At 35.8% G+C, this 15,137-nt stretch overlaps 1 protein-coding gene across 1 annotated transcript in view; it reads left to right on the top strand.

The window, feature by feature from the left end:
* The window catches only part of Trhde (thyrotropin releasing hormone degrading enzyme), a 371,444-nt gene that overhangs the window by 326,561 nt on the left and 29,746 nt on the right, over nucleotides 1–15,137 (top strand). Inside the window, exons 13-15 of the mRNA XM_028759101.1 lie at nucleotides 2,680–2,827; nucleotides 4,807–4,904; nucleotides 6,248–6,355. Of these exons, the coding sequence (XP_028614934.1) occupies nucleotides 2,680–2,827; nucleotides 4,807–4,904; nucleotides 6,248–6,355 (354 nt within the window). The remainder of the gene's footprint in view (nucleotides 1–2,679; nucleotides 2,828–4,806; nucleotides 4,905–6,247; nucleotides 6,356–15,137) is intronic.

Below are 15,137 nucleotides of genomic sequence, written 5' to 3'. Positions count from 1 at the left end.
GAGAGAGAGAGAGAGAGAGAGAGAGAGAGAGAGAGAGAGAGAGAGAGAGAGAGAGAGAGTATTGTTATCTAATTGTACAGGATGCATTAATTTTAAAATCAGCTTTAAGCCTCTTCTCTGTTGCCGGTCTATTTCTATAACATCATCTTTTTATATAGAAAATCATACTGCTCATAAAATACATCAGGTCTATGACATCTCTGGCTACAGGTAACTGGCTAGGTTGTACAGTACCAGTCATGGTTAGTTCTAGCTTGGATACTTATGACCTGTGCACAGAACGTATGTTGTCTCCAGCAATAGGTGCTTACCCTCAAGTTACAGAAGGAAAAAAATGGCAATTAAACTTCACTGTCTGTGGAGACCCCCTGTATTCCTCTGACCAACTAGAAAAGGAGAAGTTTCTCTTGAAAATGATCTCTAATTTAAAGCATAAAATGTTATTAAAAATTATGCTCTTCTTTAGTGGCAACAAACCCAAGAAAGCAAAGTGTAATTATTACTGAAAGAAAATCCTAGCTAAAAGATAATGTTACTTATTTACACACTTTTGTAATTAATTTGATGTTATTTATACAAGGAAATATAAATTGTGAAAGGTGATACTGTAGATACTAATGTTTTAAACTATAATCGCTGTTAAAAAATTCTGAAATGAGGGTGAGCTACATGAATTATGATTGATCATATGTCATAGCTATATCAAAACCCTTAGAATGGCACAGAATATTTTTAACCTTCTTTTGAGAAATATTCAAGTACAGCATCTGGGGTTAGTTTTTAATTGCAAATAATATAAGCACAGCAGTAAAACAATATTTACATATATTTGCCTATATCCTGGCTTTAATATATCTCATTGGGTATTAAATATTACAAAAAATGTGTAAATGAGAATGATAAATTCTCTTCTACCCTGATCATATTCTATTATGCACCAATAAATAAAATTTCTCTATAAAAAAGACATAGAAACAAGCATCACAATCAACTCAAGACTAAACTGTTCAGGCTACAGAGATGGTCAATGGTTAAACAATTGGCTGTTTTTACAAAGAGTCCAGGTTTAATTCCCAGCCCTTAAAACTCAAAACCATCTGTAAATCCAGTTCCAGGAAATTAAATGTCCTTTTTTGTGCTCTGTTGCACAAGGTATATATGTTGTGTACAGACATACGTGAAGGGAAAACACACACACACACACATACACACACATGCACATGCAGGCACGCACGCATGCACATGAATGCACAAACCCAAAGAACATAAATATGACTTGGTTGCTTCCACATCTATCTATCTATCTATCTATCTATCTATCTATCTATCTATCTATCTATCTATCTATCTACCTATCATCTAGCTATCTATTCATCCATCTCTTAAAAGTTTGGATGTATGCAATCGTTGTCCCAGTGGACAATAGTGACAGAAAGAAGCAAGCTTAACTGTGCTTCTTCTAAAGCTTATTCCTATCATCCATGAGGGTTACTCTCTCATGTTTTACCCAAATGCCTACTTCTGAGGCCATCACATGGAATATTAGTTCCTAAAATAAGAATTTGAGAAGATACCGTTATTCAGAGTGTAGCAATAATTAAGGTAAAAAACCAGTCTAGTAAAATACTTGATGTTGCTAGCATAATTGAGACATCAAGGGTAAGACCATCTTCTGATATACTATTAGACACATCCCTGCCCTTTCACATTTCTATGTGATCCATGGGTGATTCAAGATCTACTAACCTTTTCATTTTCTTTATTCTATGGAACCTACTTAAATTATAGATAAAATGTACTCAGATAACTTTCCAATGATTCATTTCCAAATATACTAAATACTTTTATATTTGAGCTGGCGAGCTGGCGAGATTGTAATGTGTTTGCAACATAAGTTTGATGACCTGAGTCATGACTCCCAGAATCATCCTCCTCACATAAAAATCTTGATGTTGTCAGATTTGTTGTCTTGATGTTGGCTTATGTCAGTATCCCAGAATGCACCTCTGAGGGAAAGGAGGCTAAAAGCAGGCTTGCTGTAAACTCCTTTGCCAACTGGCATGGCATTCATAGTAGTGAGTAAGAGGAAATCGACACTCAAAGATACCTCCTGTCCTCCGTATGTGTGCTGTTGTATGCACACACCTGCACTAATACACCATACTACAATATATACAAGCACACATACACCAAGCATCGAATTAAAAATATTTATATTGTCATATGATGTACACATTTAAAATATCAATCTATATTTTAACCTTATCCATCCTTTAGAGAACAATATGAAACAAAAGTCATAATACTACAGGGAATTACAAGCTAGTGATCAATTACTTTCAATTACTTGTTCTACCTGAAGAGTTTCTGTCAAGAACATACCTATTGGCTCACTTCAAATTCTGTAGTTCTCTCCTTTATGAAAACACATTCTGATGTGTTTGTATTCTTGTAACACTTTAACTCTCTGACTCGGCATGTATTTTGTGGCTCTGGCACTCTAATAAGCCATTGTTTCAAAAAAGAGTAATTTTATTTTTATATCATTAAGTGTCCTTTCCTCAGACTACGATGAATTTTTCTTTCTGTCTTTTATTTGCATAAGTAAAATCTTCATTTTTGCATTATTATGTATCTTTTCTGTATCTAATTATCATTAACTTTCTTTTGACTGTGCAGGGCAGGCTATTTGCCTCAGAATATTCCCCTAGAGATCATCAGATACCTGTCTGAGGAAAAGGATTTTCTTCCTTGGCACGCTGCCAGCCGAGCTCTTTATCCTCTGGATAAATTACTGGACCGCATGGAGAACTACAATATCTTCAATGTAAGAATATAGAATTTCTTCTTTCTAATATTCAGAAGATAAAATATTTTCTCATTATGCGCTCTATGCAACTGAGTCTGAATTATTTCATTTCCCCTTGCCCGTTTAGGCTGTTATTTTTGTCCTGATTTTCTATGCAATACCGATGACAGTTATTTGAAAAAAGAAATTTAACACAAGCTACCTTTTATTCTGGCCTAAAAGTGTCAATTAAGCTTAAGTGCTTGAGAATTTAAGAAAGAATGTACATGGCAAATCCATAAAGTTCAAACTTACTTCTTCAGAGTTAAAGGGCTCTCTGTTCACAAAGGACTTAACCTGAGTAGAGAGATCCCAGAAAATTTAACAGAATATAGACAGTTTCAATGAAGATTCTTAGTCATTATTTTCATCCAGAAGGGCATGGTGAATTCAATGCACCTCTTTAATTAACAAGGATAAGATCAACATTGAGGCCAAAGCCCATCCATAATTGGGTCCAAGGGGATACAGGGCAGCAAACAACGGATAATCCAGGCAGACACGGAGGCATGACACACATTCCAAAATGGTACCTGACCAGATTTTCTAAGCTTAAAGCCCAGGAAACCAAAATTGCATTGCCAAGAGCAACTAATCGGATTCAATGATCATTTTGAATTATATCAGGATTAAGTACAGCTAATGAGCTTTTGATTCCTTGCTTTCTTAATTTAGTGCACTGTAAATTTCTCTTCAGATATTTTAAGAACCTGTGCTGTGCTTTATGAAATGATCCTGTGACTTGTGACATAATCAGTCTGTGAATTAACAGACACAACTGAAATTGTTCAAAGATGGGCTGTCAGAGATTCAATTCGTGATTAGAACCATCCAGGTTGTCTAATGTTCATTACAGACACCTCGTTCCCTCCTGTTTTTCTCACCCAAAGGCTTCATCAAAGTGACTCTATCAACTTACTGTTCTAAAATTGAGAATAATCACGGCTTGCCTGTTCATTGTTGTTAGTTTTGCATAAGCCCTTAGCAACAGACATGCAAAGAAATGTGTCATTTGAGATAGGGGATGATGTTGATCTTCTAGAGAAAGTCTTATATTTCCCTTTTTCCCTAACAAAGATGCTGAAGTATGGAACTCTTAAAAAAGGCAAAATACACTCTTGTGTATATTTATACTTTTGAATGGTATAGTTTCGTTAGATTCTTCACTTATAGGAAAAGCTAAGTGATGTTCTTACTGTAATTTTACTGCTTTCATTCCTTAGACAAAATTCTAAGATTGCATTAAAGTAAGAAAGAGCATATCTTACATCAGCATTGATATCAAAATGCGTCATTAGTTGAGTAGATTTTTGAAATTGCGATAATACATCACTGTATGGAAGTGTTATGTATCCTCTCTTCCATAATACTAGCCTATTGGTTGGGCCAGTCTAACAGCTTTGCATTGAGTAGCCTCTATTGCTGTAAAATGTACAAATAATTGTTGTTTCAGTTGGAGAGAATGGCTTTTCTTCTATAGGACTGCAGTTCAGTTACCAGCATCTGTATTGGTGTGGGTAGCTTATAATCACCTTTAACTCTAGCTAGAGTAGATCTGAGGCCTATTTCTGACCCCTGTGAATACATACATGTACATAGTTGGCATCTACTCACATAGGAACCCAGACCTATGCATAAACAAAAGTGAAACCTTAAAAAGTATTAGATGCTTATTTTCCTAAGTTGTATCTGTGTATGGTTATATACATGCATGCATGAATCTCCCCCGGATATTCCCCATTTTCCTTACTTGATTAAGATTGGTCATGGAAAAAAAATAGCACTGCAAATTATTCAGTTAGAAGAAAAGAATGCTGTCTTCTATGTCTGAAATAGTAAGTTGAATAATAGCACAAGACAAAAGAATTGCATGGAATTACCAAGATTTTGTTTTCAAATTACAGAATTTGGGAAGAATGAAACTAATATCATCTTGGTTTCTTCCATTCTCCATGTAGGAATATATTCTAAAACAAGTTGCAGCGACGTACATCAAACTTGGATGGCCCAAAAATAACTTCAATGGATCTCTCGTTCAAGCTTCCTACCAACATGAGTACTGTTTTACTTTATTGTTCTCCTCTTTCCCCAGAGCTGTGCAAGTACACACTGCTAGTGACACGGTGACTTTAGCATCATGAGGCTGCCTTTGTCTCATTCACTTTCCAGGGAAGACTGCAGCTGAGCAACACAGTTTCTGTTGCCTGATTATGAGAACAAAGCAGTTCATGACAGGGTTTTAAGATCTGTCTGTGTGGTCATCTTGGGATCAGAATCTGCACCCCTGAGTGCAGGACTAGCTCCAGGAAACACTTAGAGTGCTTGATTCCTGCTCAGACTAATTCAGTCACTACTCAGCCTCACAGGATTTCTGTGTCTAAATCTATTTTGTGTTATCTTATACTTACCTACCATATGAATTACTCTTTCCATGCTGTAACAATACAAGCGATTATAGGAAGTAGAGTTTTTATTTCACACAATCTATTTCATACAATATTTTATGTAAATATATGAGGAAAGGAGTTTCCTTCCCTCAACTCCTCCTAGATACACCTTATCTCCCTACCCACTCAACTTCAAGTGAGTTCTCTGTCTGTATTAAGCAAAACCCAAAAGAGAAAGAGAGAATGAAGAGACAGATAGAAAGACAAATAAAACCAAATAAGACAAAAATATGTAAATAAAACAAAACAAAATGGAATTAGTTGTATGATGTCCACGTGCTCTGGGGCATGGAGCCTATTATGGAACATGATGTTTATGTATACAGTGAACCTAACTGAAGAAAATTGATCTTTTCTTGTCTGGTTTGAACCTGTCCAGGTGTTACAAAGGTTGTCACAGTCTTTGTGAGTTCATATGTGTGTCACTCCTGTTTAAATGTATGTAGGGTTTACTTTGATCCTTGGTTTACAAGGATACTTTCCAGGGGTCATTATGCATGGTGATAGGAAAGTGAGGGGAAGTATCATATAGTGTCCACACTCAGAAAGCAAGGAGAGGTGAAGTTTACAGTTCAGTTTGGCTTCTTCCTATATCCTGAATAAGGTCTAGACCTCTGCCCATGGAACAGTGCCATGTTCATTCAGGATGGGTATTATTTCTTCAGTAAACAATCTCTGGAAACAACAGGTCTATTAGGGACATATCTTCATTGCTAACTTTAAATCCAACCAAAATGACAATGGAGATAACCAACATAAGAGAGATGGTGGTCTATCTGTCTCTGGCTTTCCCATATATGTCTTTTCTCTCTGTATCCAACCATCCATCCATCCATCCATCCATCCATCCATCCATGCATCCATCCATCCATCCATTCAAAATGATTTGCTCTGATTTTTTTCAGATACTAACATTTTCTTTAACCTTCTTTTTTCCTTTGACAACATATAGAGAGCTACGGAGGGAAGTGATAATGTTGGCATGTAGCTTTGGGAACAAGCACTGTCACCAGCAGGCGTCAACACTTATTTCAGACTGGATTTCCAGCAACAGAAACAGGTAAGTTGAGCCCATCCTGCACTTCTGATGACATTTTTCAGATCTAGGTGGCTACATTCCTCTTATCAACTGGGGAAACGCAAGACAAGAAAAATACACAGCAGATCATTGTCTCAGCTTCACAGTGGGCAAAATAGCAGCTTGCTTGCTGTAGCACACTCATCCTGGGACTGTTACCTAGGATTTAGGCTAACTTTGTTTATCTAGGCCCTCATTCTTCATATACGTGAGGCATCACTTTGAATTAATTATAGTAACTTCCTTATGTGAAAGAAATTAACTTAATTTAGCCTCTTAAAGGTTTTTATAAATGTTGAAGTGTTTATTCAGTCACCAGCAAAGATTATCAACAAAGAACCAGAACTGATGTTTGGATGAAAAACTAGAAACCAAAAGGTCAGTAAATAAGGCCTTTGCTCTTTGAGCGCCCCTCAACAATGCCCTTAAACTTGTGTCTTATCTTAGAATTTTATGGTGCATACTATTAATACAAATTGAAAATTAAAATTATTTGATAAAATGTTTTAAAGAAAATGTTATTCTATGAAATGTCACATTTTAATGAAAGTGATAGATGTATCGTAGCTATATATGTCTCATAGACAACACACACACGGGCACACACACACACACAAACATGCATCTTATTGACATAATGATAATTTCTTGTATTTCCAGAAGTCTTAGTTCTCATTCATATATATATGAATTATCATATATATATATATGTCAATATATATATATATGTCAATAAGATGTGTATATGTGTGTCATCTATAAGACATATATAGGTATGATACATTCATTACTTTCATTAAAATGTGGTGTTTCATAGAATGTTTTCTTAAAAACATGTTATTAAATACATATGTCCTTATTTTATATATATATATTCATACATATATTTTAATATATAGGGAATTAGTTTTCCAAAGTATGTGTGCGTATGATATATATGATATGTGTGACATAGGATGTGTGTGTGTGTATGTGTATATATGATGAGGTTCTGGTGTGTGTGTGTTTCTGGCTTCCATGATTAACTATAGAACAAGAGACTCATGGGAAGATAGGAAAAGAAGGGAAGCTGGAGGATGATGTTTTGTGTGTCACAAGAGGTTTAACTCTGACATAGGTCACAGTGGTAAACACCTCACACTGAAACATATAGAACTACAGGCATTAATACTTGCTTTGGGATCAACTTGATAATTGTCTTAGCAACAATTTTACATTTAAATTTAATACCTCACTGAGTCCAAACAAAAGAATGGCAAATGTGTTTAAAGGTGCAGTCCCAGAGGGAAAGCCTTTATTGAAATGTTTAGTGCTTCTTTAATATTTCTCACTCTCTTTAACAGTTTCCCCCTTGTCCTTTCAATGAATTGTTTCTGGTCCTTTGCTGAGTTACAGAGGAAAGTACTTTGCCACTATCATCTGTCAATTGATCCATCATGCATTCAAGTTGATGATTAAATTTCATCTGTCTTTTCTAGGCCTAAAGTGTCACCATTTTTAAAATTTTACTGATGCTAGTACTTAGTGTCCTTTTTGGGCTAAGTCTTCTGAAAACTGTTGCCTTAGAACTGGACACATCATAAGACCTCCTCACCTGTTGTCCTCACCCTCTTCGAGTCTACCACAAGCAATTAGAACACAGAAACATTTATTCAAAATGTAAAATGAAAAATTAAGGTGTGTGTCACACATACACAATAGAAAAAGAATGAGCAATAATAATATTTTCAAATAATAATTTCTATTTCCTTATGCTTTATTTTAACTTTGTTTCCTTTTAATATATTTATTATGTATTTATTGGCTATACATTCCCTTCCTTAGAGCTAATAATTGATTTTAATCTTTCACTTACCTTATCCTTGTGAACATATTTTTCTTACCATTTTATTAAAATGTGTTCGACGATGCTTTATTATCATAATTTCCCAAAGAACATTCAGGCTTAGCATCCACATTTAAAAATTATAATTATTGGGAAAGTTCCCCTAATTTTAAAAATAATCACTTACCTGAAAAACTTTATTAAGCAAATTTTTATATCAAATGGTAGCTGGAAAGCAAATAGAAATGATCTCAAAATTAGTAGTGCATAGTTCTATTAATGGTATAGTGTGGCAGTGGTGTTCAATACATTTTTAGTTTACTTTCTGAAAAAAAAATAGGAACAAAAGAGAAGGGGAGGACATGCCAAAGGAAAAGATCCCTGCTTGGAAGAATCTCCCCTGATGGATAAAGCTGTCTTAATTAGACTAGCTTGGACCAGGGGCAGCAGTGGCTCTGTACCAGAATGTAAAGCAGGAAGATGGGATTCCAAATGGCACAGACAGGACACTGTCTAGTTTAATAAATATACCAGTTTTCATTCACAAGCTTTTGTAATCTATTATTCTCCCAATTCCTTTATAAATGGAAGTTTATGCATAAGTGGCCAGCTCATTTTGGCTTTGATAACTCTGCCTCTATTCATGGTAAAAAAAAACCAAAAAAACAATTAAGTTGGAGCCAAACATTTTATGATTCTTTTGACAGTTTCTTCATTACTTTTATGATCTCTGCTTTGCTTTCTTTCGTGTTGAGGCATGCAAATTTGCTAAATGGAACTTACTCTGTTTACTAAGAATTGCTTAAGCAACTGTGTGGTATGCCCACTAGTCTACTGAAGCAAGGGAACTTGATATCCACTGAGCTAGTGTACGTGAAGATTCAAGGCTTTCTTTCAGTTATTCATATGGGATCTTAATAGTAGACCAACATCACGAAAGACAATTGACAGTTGGTGCTAGGTTTAGCTTTCTTCTTTTTCAAAATAATACTTTTATTGGCTATTTGGGAATTTCATGTAATGCGCCCTGGTTATACTCACTTCCCAGTTCTCTCAAGTCTATTCATCATCCTTGTAAACTTCCTGCCAAACTCCCATGTACCCTCCCCCCCAAAAAAAGAAAAAGAAAGAAATACCACAAGTCTAATTTGTATTGCCTGTATTCTCCCTGGAATGTAGTCAACTCCCTGTGTTCAGCCCTTTAAAGAAAATTGGTTTCATAAATATACTACTTTTCATTCACAAGCTTTTGTCATATATTATTCCCATAATTTCTTTATACATGAAATTTCATACATATGTGGTCAGCTCATTTTGGTTTTGCTAATTCTGCCTTTGTTCATGGTACAAATGATTAAGTTGAAGCCAAACATTTTATAATTTTTTTGATAGTTTCTTCCCCACTCTACCCCTACCAGAATCATCAATCGTGGAGCTCTATACTTCAGTCTCTTTATCACAATTTTTGATAGTTCTGTTCAATAGTTTCCTATATAGGTTGTAATTTTGGGGGATAGTGGGGCTAGGGATAGATAATATCACCAAAAATAAAAGTTTAAGTTTCTTTAATGAACAGTAAAGGCAAAAACAGGCTTGAGCTGCTTAGTCAGCTTTCTTTTCCCACACTTTGTTTGATTGTTTATCTGGAACCTTAAAAAAATGTAATCTGTAAAAAAATTATCTAAGTGAGGAACACTGGGAGTCACATAAATAACACATGGTACATGTTAGAAGGTGTGTGTTTATTTTGAAAAACATAGAACAATGAATCTAGAAGTCGTGAGGTTCACATATCCTAGGGGGTGCTGCAGAGCTGTTCCAGCGTCTTGACACATTAGGCAGATGGGCAGATTCGGAGCCACTGGAATCAGGCAAATGGAACAGATGTGCGAGGAGGATAATGGAAACAAAAAGTGCCACGAATAGCTGGAGATGATGGGAGCAGAGAGAAAAATTCAGGACTTACAGTGGGTGATAAATGGAATGAGTCGACATTCTCATCCCTTTTAAAATATTCAAATGCTACAGTGTGTCGAATTGTAACGGTGATGTCATGCATAAAAATGGATTGAGCCACGTTCAGGTCTTGTTAGGTTGCAATTTGCAGGCTAAGTTCAGCCGAGTGCCACAGTTCAGAAAAGAGACAAATTGCCAAGCCTTCAGTAGAGAACAATACAGATGATAAAACGATCTTGAAAATATGAAGTAGGAGAGAACTTCCGAGACCTGGAAATTTCACACCTAAAAATAAAAGAAAGGAAAAAAAATAAGAGACATCAGTCTTTTTATTATTAATATATTAAAAACATGAGCCAGAGATAGACAGTATTTTTTTCACTTGCTGATAAATAGATAAGAAATAGAAGTTTGGCTGAGACAAGTGTAGAGCATACCCTGCTACTGTAGATTAATTTCTACTTGACAGTCTCTGTGATGGCATGCAGTGGGATGTATACCACTGGCCACATAGGGATCATAACCTTTTTTTTTTCCTTCAGTAATAGATTTAAACTGAAATTACATGTGTGGCCATAGTACTTTTTCATATAGAATTAGAGGCCACAACACAAGCTTTAAACTCATTCTGAGTGTGATGATGGTTAGTTCACACTGAATTGTTGAACAGTCCATACAATCTAAGCCAATCTAGTAAATCCCCTTTGTAATACATATCCCCTTGATGTCTCCTTTCCTGTAGAGAATTCTGAGAAATGTACAGATTAGCTTCGTATGAAAGGTTTACTCAATAGACAGCACTACCCTTTTCCAACATGTAAACTAGAGACTGACATCTTAGCATCTTAGCTCTACTTAAAAAAAAAAAAAAAACAACTTTAAAATGGGGCTGGGAATAGCTCAGTCAATGGAGGACTTTTCAGGCACACAGATTCTATTCATCGAATCTTTATGAGTGATAGCATCTTTCTATAATCTCAGTACTGGAGAAACAACAACAGGTGATTCTTTGGAAATTATTGGTCAAGCAACCTAGCCTATATGATGAGCTCTGGCTAAGTAAGAGGTTTTGTCTCAAAAACCAAGGTAGGCAGTTCCTGAATTACAAAATCTTATGTTATCCTTTGACTTCCACAGACACTCAGACACATAGACACACAGATACATATACACACACATATACACATACAGACACATAGATATAGACACACGTATGCACACACATACATACACACATGCACACATATAAACATATACATACACACAGATATACATATGCACATACACATGCACACGTACATCTATAAGTACATACATAAATATACTCTAACACACAAAATCGTACTTTTTCATAGACCAAGTCTATTGAACTGAAATGATTTTAAAATTCCTTTTGAACCCATCCCCAAAAATAGAGGAGCCTCTCTGAAATTTTGTGAGTTGAATTCAGAAACTTCATTACTCCTGTAATGATTCAAAATGTCACTAATACGTTATTAATATTGGTCATCAATCTACATTTAACTTACATTTAATGCCTGTTACATTTCAGAGAGTGTCTGGTTTTGTGTATACTCTTACTTTTAATTTTGCCCAAGGAAAATGCAAGTCCTATAGAAGTTTTTCAGTTTGCCAAAATGATCAGTAGAAGGATGAGGCTACTTGCTCCTTCAAGCAGGGTTCCTACTCCTACTATATTTGATGCAATGTATATCAAGTAGCCATATATAATTTTTCAAGAATGGTTTAAAATATTGAAACACTAAAAGCAGTGAAATGTGTGTTAAGTGCTGTCTGCAGTAGCAGATATAAGTAACTGGATAAGGAATTGGTAGCTCTAAGCTTCAACGGGCAGCATCCACAACTGAGGACCTCAGTTTCCTGGGTACCACGTTTGTATATTGTGGTTATTTTGGTAGAGTGGGGTCTAATAGTCTGTATTTATAAGAAGACCCCAAGTAATGGCAGTGTAGTTGCTCTTGGGAACACACTTTGGGAACTGCTGGTGTAAGCAAAGAGAATTACCCAGAGTAAAGAACATTTGTGATCAAACTGAGGATATTCAACTAGACACCTTTGACAAACTCTTTTAGATTCCTTGTTAGATAAATGACAATCATCTATCTGATCAACCATTCAGGCTAGAAGAGGTCAGTAAGAGCATGTCTACCTACTTCAGACAACCAACCTTCAAATGGAATAAAGGCAAACAAACAAAACAACAAAACAAAACAAACAAAAAAACCAGCCTTTGTTATAATGTGCCTCTGTGTGATGGTTGCTGTGAATTTTGAATGATGAAATCAGACATAATAACGCTTTTTGAACGTATTCAATGTTAATCCTATATTACATAAGTTTGGGATTTACAAAAGGTGATAGAGAAAAAATAGTATTATCAAAGTTATTCTAAACTAGGAACAAGAGGACATTTATTCTCTTTTCCTTTCTTTAAAAAAACACTGCCCATCTAGGTCTCTAAGTAATATTACCCTTTCTTTCTTATTCTTCATGAAAATTTGATGCCATTTATGACACATGGCCCCCCCATCAGTCATACCTTATTACTTCTCATACTACAGACATAGAAACCTATGCCACTTATCTCTATATTCCACTTTTGTCCATTATTTCTTCAGTTTTACTAGAATACAAATATGAAAGGACAAACGAACTTTTGCATCATATGTTAAATAAATTGATTTTACAATATTTGGGGGCTGAAGAGATGGTTCAGTGTTTAAGAACACTGATTGTTCTTCCAGAGGGCCCAAGAACAATTTAAAAAACCTACGTCTTAGCTTACAGCTGTCTTTAACTCCTGTTTCATAAGATCTGGCACCATTACACAGACATGCAGGCAGAATAACCATGCATAGAGATCACCATTACACAGACATGCAGGCAGAGTAACCATGCATACAGATATCGTTTTTAAAAACCTTCATATTATCTATCTCTAAAACAAGGACTTACTTTAACTTATAGTTGATGTGATTTAGGCATTCCTGGCCCTGTTCCTTTTGCACTTATCTTATATTGTACCAAATACACATATCATATATTGCACCAAACATTACATTCATAGATTTGAACTTTTTTCTCCAGTCAGAATCACTTAGCCAGAAGAGTGTTAGCTTAACAGCGTAGCTATTTTGTAGAGAATTGAATAGAACAGGGAGTTTAGATATAGAATGATAAACACACACCTGTCCCAACCACCCAAGAACTGAGTTAAGGAATTACGTTTTGCCCCTGGTTTTACACTGAATAAATGGAAGTTTTAGACAAGTCAATCAGCTTCTTAGGATCTCAACTATGCTTCTGAAATGAGGAGATTTCCCAAAGCCTCAGTGGTTATGTCAAATCTTTACACCTACTGTGTGAATATAAACCATACATGTTTTCTACTCTAGTTCATTTATGGTACCATTTGGTCGTTTAATACAAGGGCAGATGTTATACCTGTAAGTACGTGTATTTTTGAGCAGCTCGTATTTCCTTAGTATTCTGTTAGACAGTTGGAATGTAGCAGTTTTCATTGGTTTGATGCTAGACTCTCTCACTTGACTTGTATTGACACTGCATGGTCCTACATTATGAACCATAAAGTCTAGTGGAGTGATAACTTAGCTACTTTTCAACTGCTAAAACATAACAATATAAACAAGGCAAATTATTAAAAAAATATTTAATTTGGGGCCCACAGTTAGTATCCATGAACATACTGGGGATCACAGCAGCAGGCAAGCAGGCACGGCACTGGGGTAGTAACTAGGAGCTAATATCTTGATCCACATATATGAGGCATAGATAGTTAGATGGAAAGGGGATAGACTTTGGAAGCTTCAGAACCCACTTCGACATACCTCCTCCAGCAATGCCAACCCTCCTTCCCAAAAATTTCTACCAATCAGGGACAAAGTATTCAAATACATGCACCTATGGGGACCGTTATCATTCAAACCACTACAGGTAGAGACCAAATTTCCAAAACAGTCACAGACAACTAAAATCAAAGCTCAAGCAAGTGTCACCAATGAGTGATCTATCACTTGTGAGAGTCAAGACATCATTGTATAGGAATAAAATTACAACTGGTACAAACAAACAATATGAACAATACGAATTGATTATATCAAATTAAATTTTAAAATAATTGTGTTGAAAGCAGGTAGTCAATGAAAGAGGTAAAGTTTCCTGAGGATTATTGAGGAAGGGAGAGAACAAATTTAATGGCTGTACTTCTGGATAGAAGAAATTCAGAGAATATCATGAAACTAACTCCATAAGCTCCAGCTCTCTGCCTATGTGTATGCCTTTTTGGTATAATATTTTTATTCTTTGGAAATTGTATAAGATGAATTTTGATCATGATCAGGCTCCTACTCTAACCAGATCAACCCCACCCCTCCACATTCTCTCCCACCTTCATGAATTATTTATTTTCTTTTTCCTTTTTTGGTTTTCAAGAGGGTTTCTTTATAATGCTGGTCTTCATTGAGCTCTCCTTGTAGACCAGGCAGGCCTTGAACTCACAGAGATCTGCCTGTCTCTGTCTCCTGAGTGCTGGGATTAAAGGTATGTGCCATCACTACCATCTTTACTTTTTAAATAACCCTCTGGATTCAACTTGTTATTCTAATTTATTAATTCATGGGAGGTCATTCTCTAGGGGGAGAAGACCTAGCAGGGGGCCTTACCCCTAAAGAGAATTGATTTTATTTTTCCCTGTAGAAGTCACCAGCTGTTAATAGCTCTGCAGTTAGTGATGGGGATTCATGTGCCTTTTCTCTTTCCATGCCAGGAAATGTAGATTCTCATGTGCAAATAGCCACAGCTGCTGTGAGTTCCTGATAGAAATGTTCATGTCATGTCCACTCGACATTGTTTCATTCTCTTTGGTCCTCCTAGACATCTGGTTATTCTTCAAGGTTCTCTCTCTCTCTCTCTCTCTCTCTCTCTCTCTCTCTCTCTCTCTCT

This window comes from Grammomys surdaster, unplaced genomic scaffold (assembly GCF_004785775.1).
Source record: "Grammomys surdaster isolate TR1022 unplaced genomic scaffold, NIH_TR_1.0 126271, whole genome shotgun sequence".
NCBI classification, from domain to species: domain Eukaryota; kingdom Metazoa; phylum Chordata; class Mammalia; order Rodentia; family Muridae; genus Grammomys; species Grammomys surdaster.
Note: the sequence above shows the minus strand (reverse complement) of the source record. Positions and strands in the feature narration are given on the sequence as shown.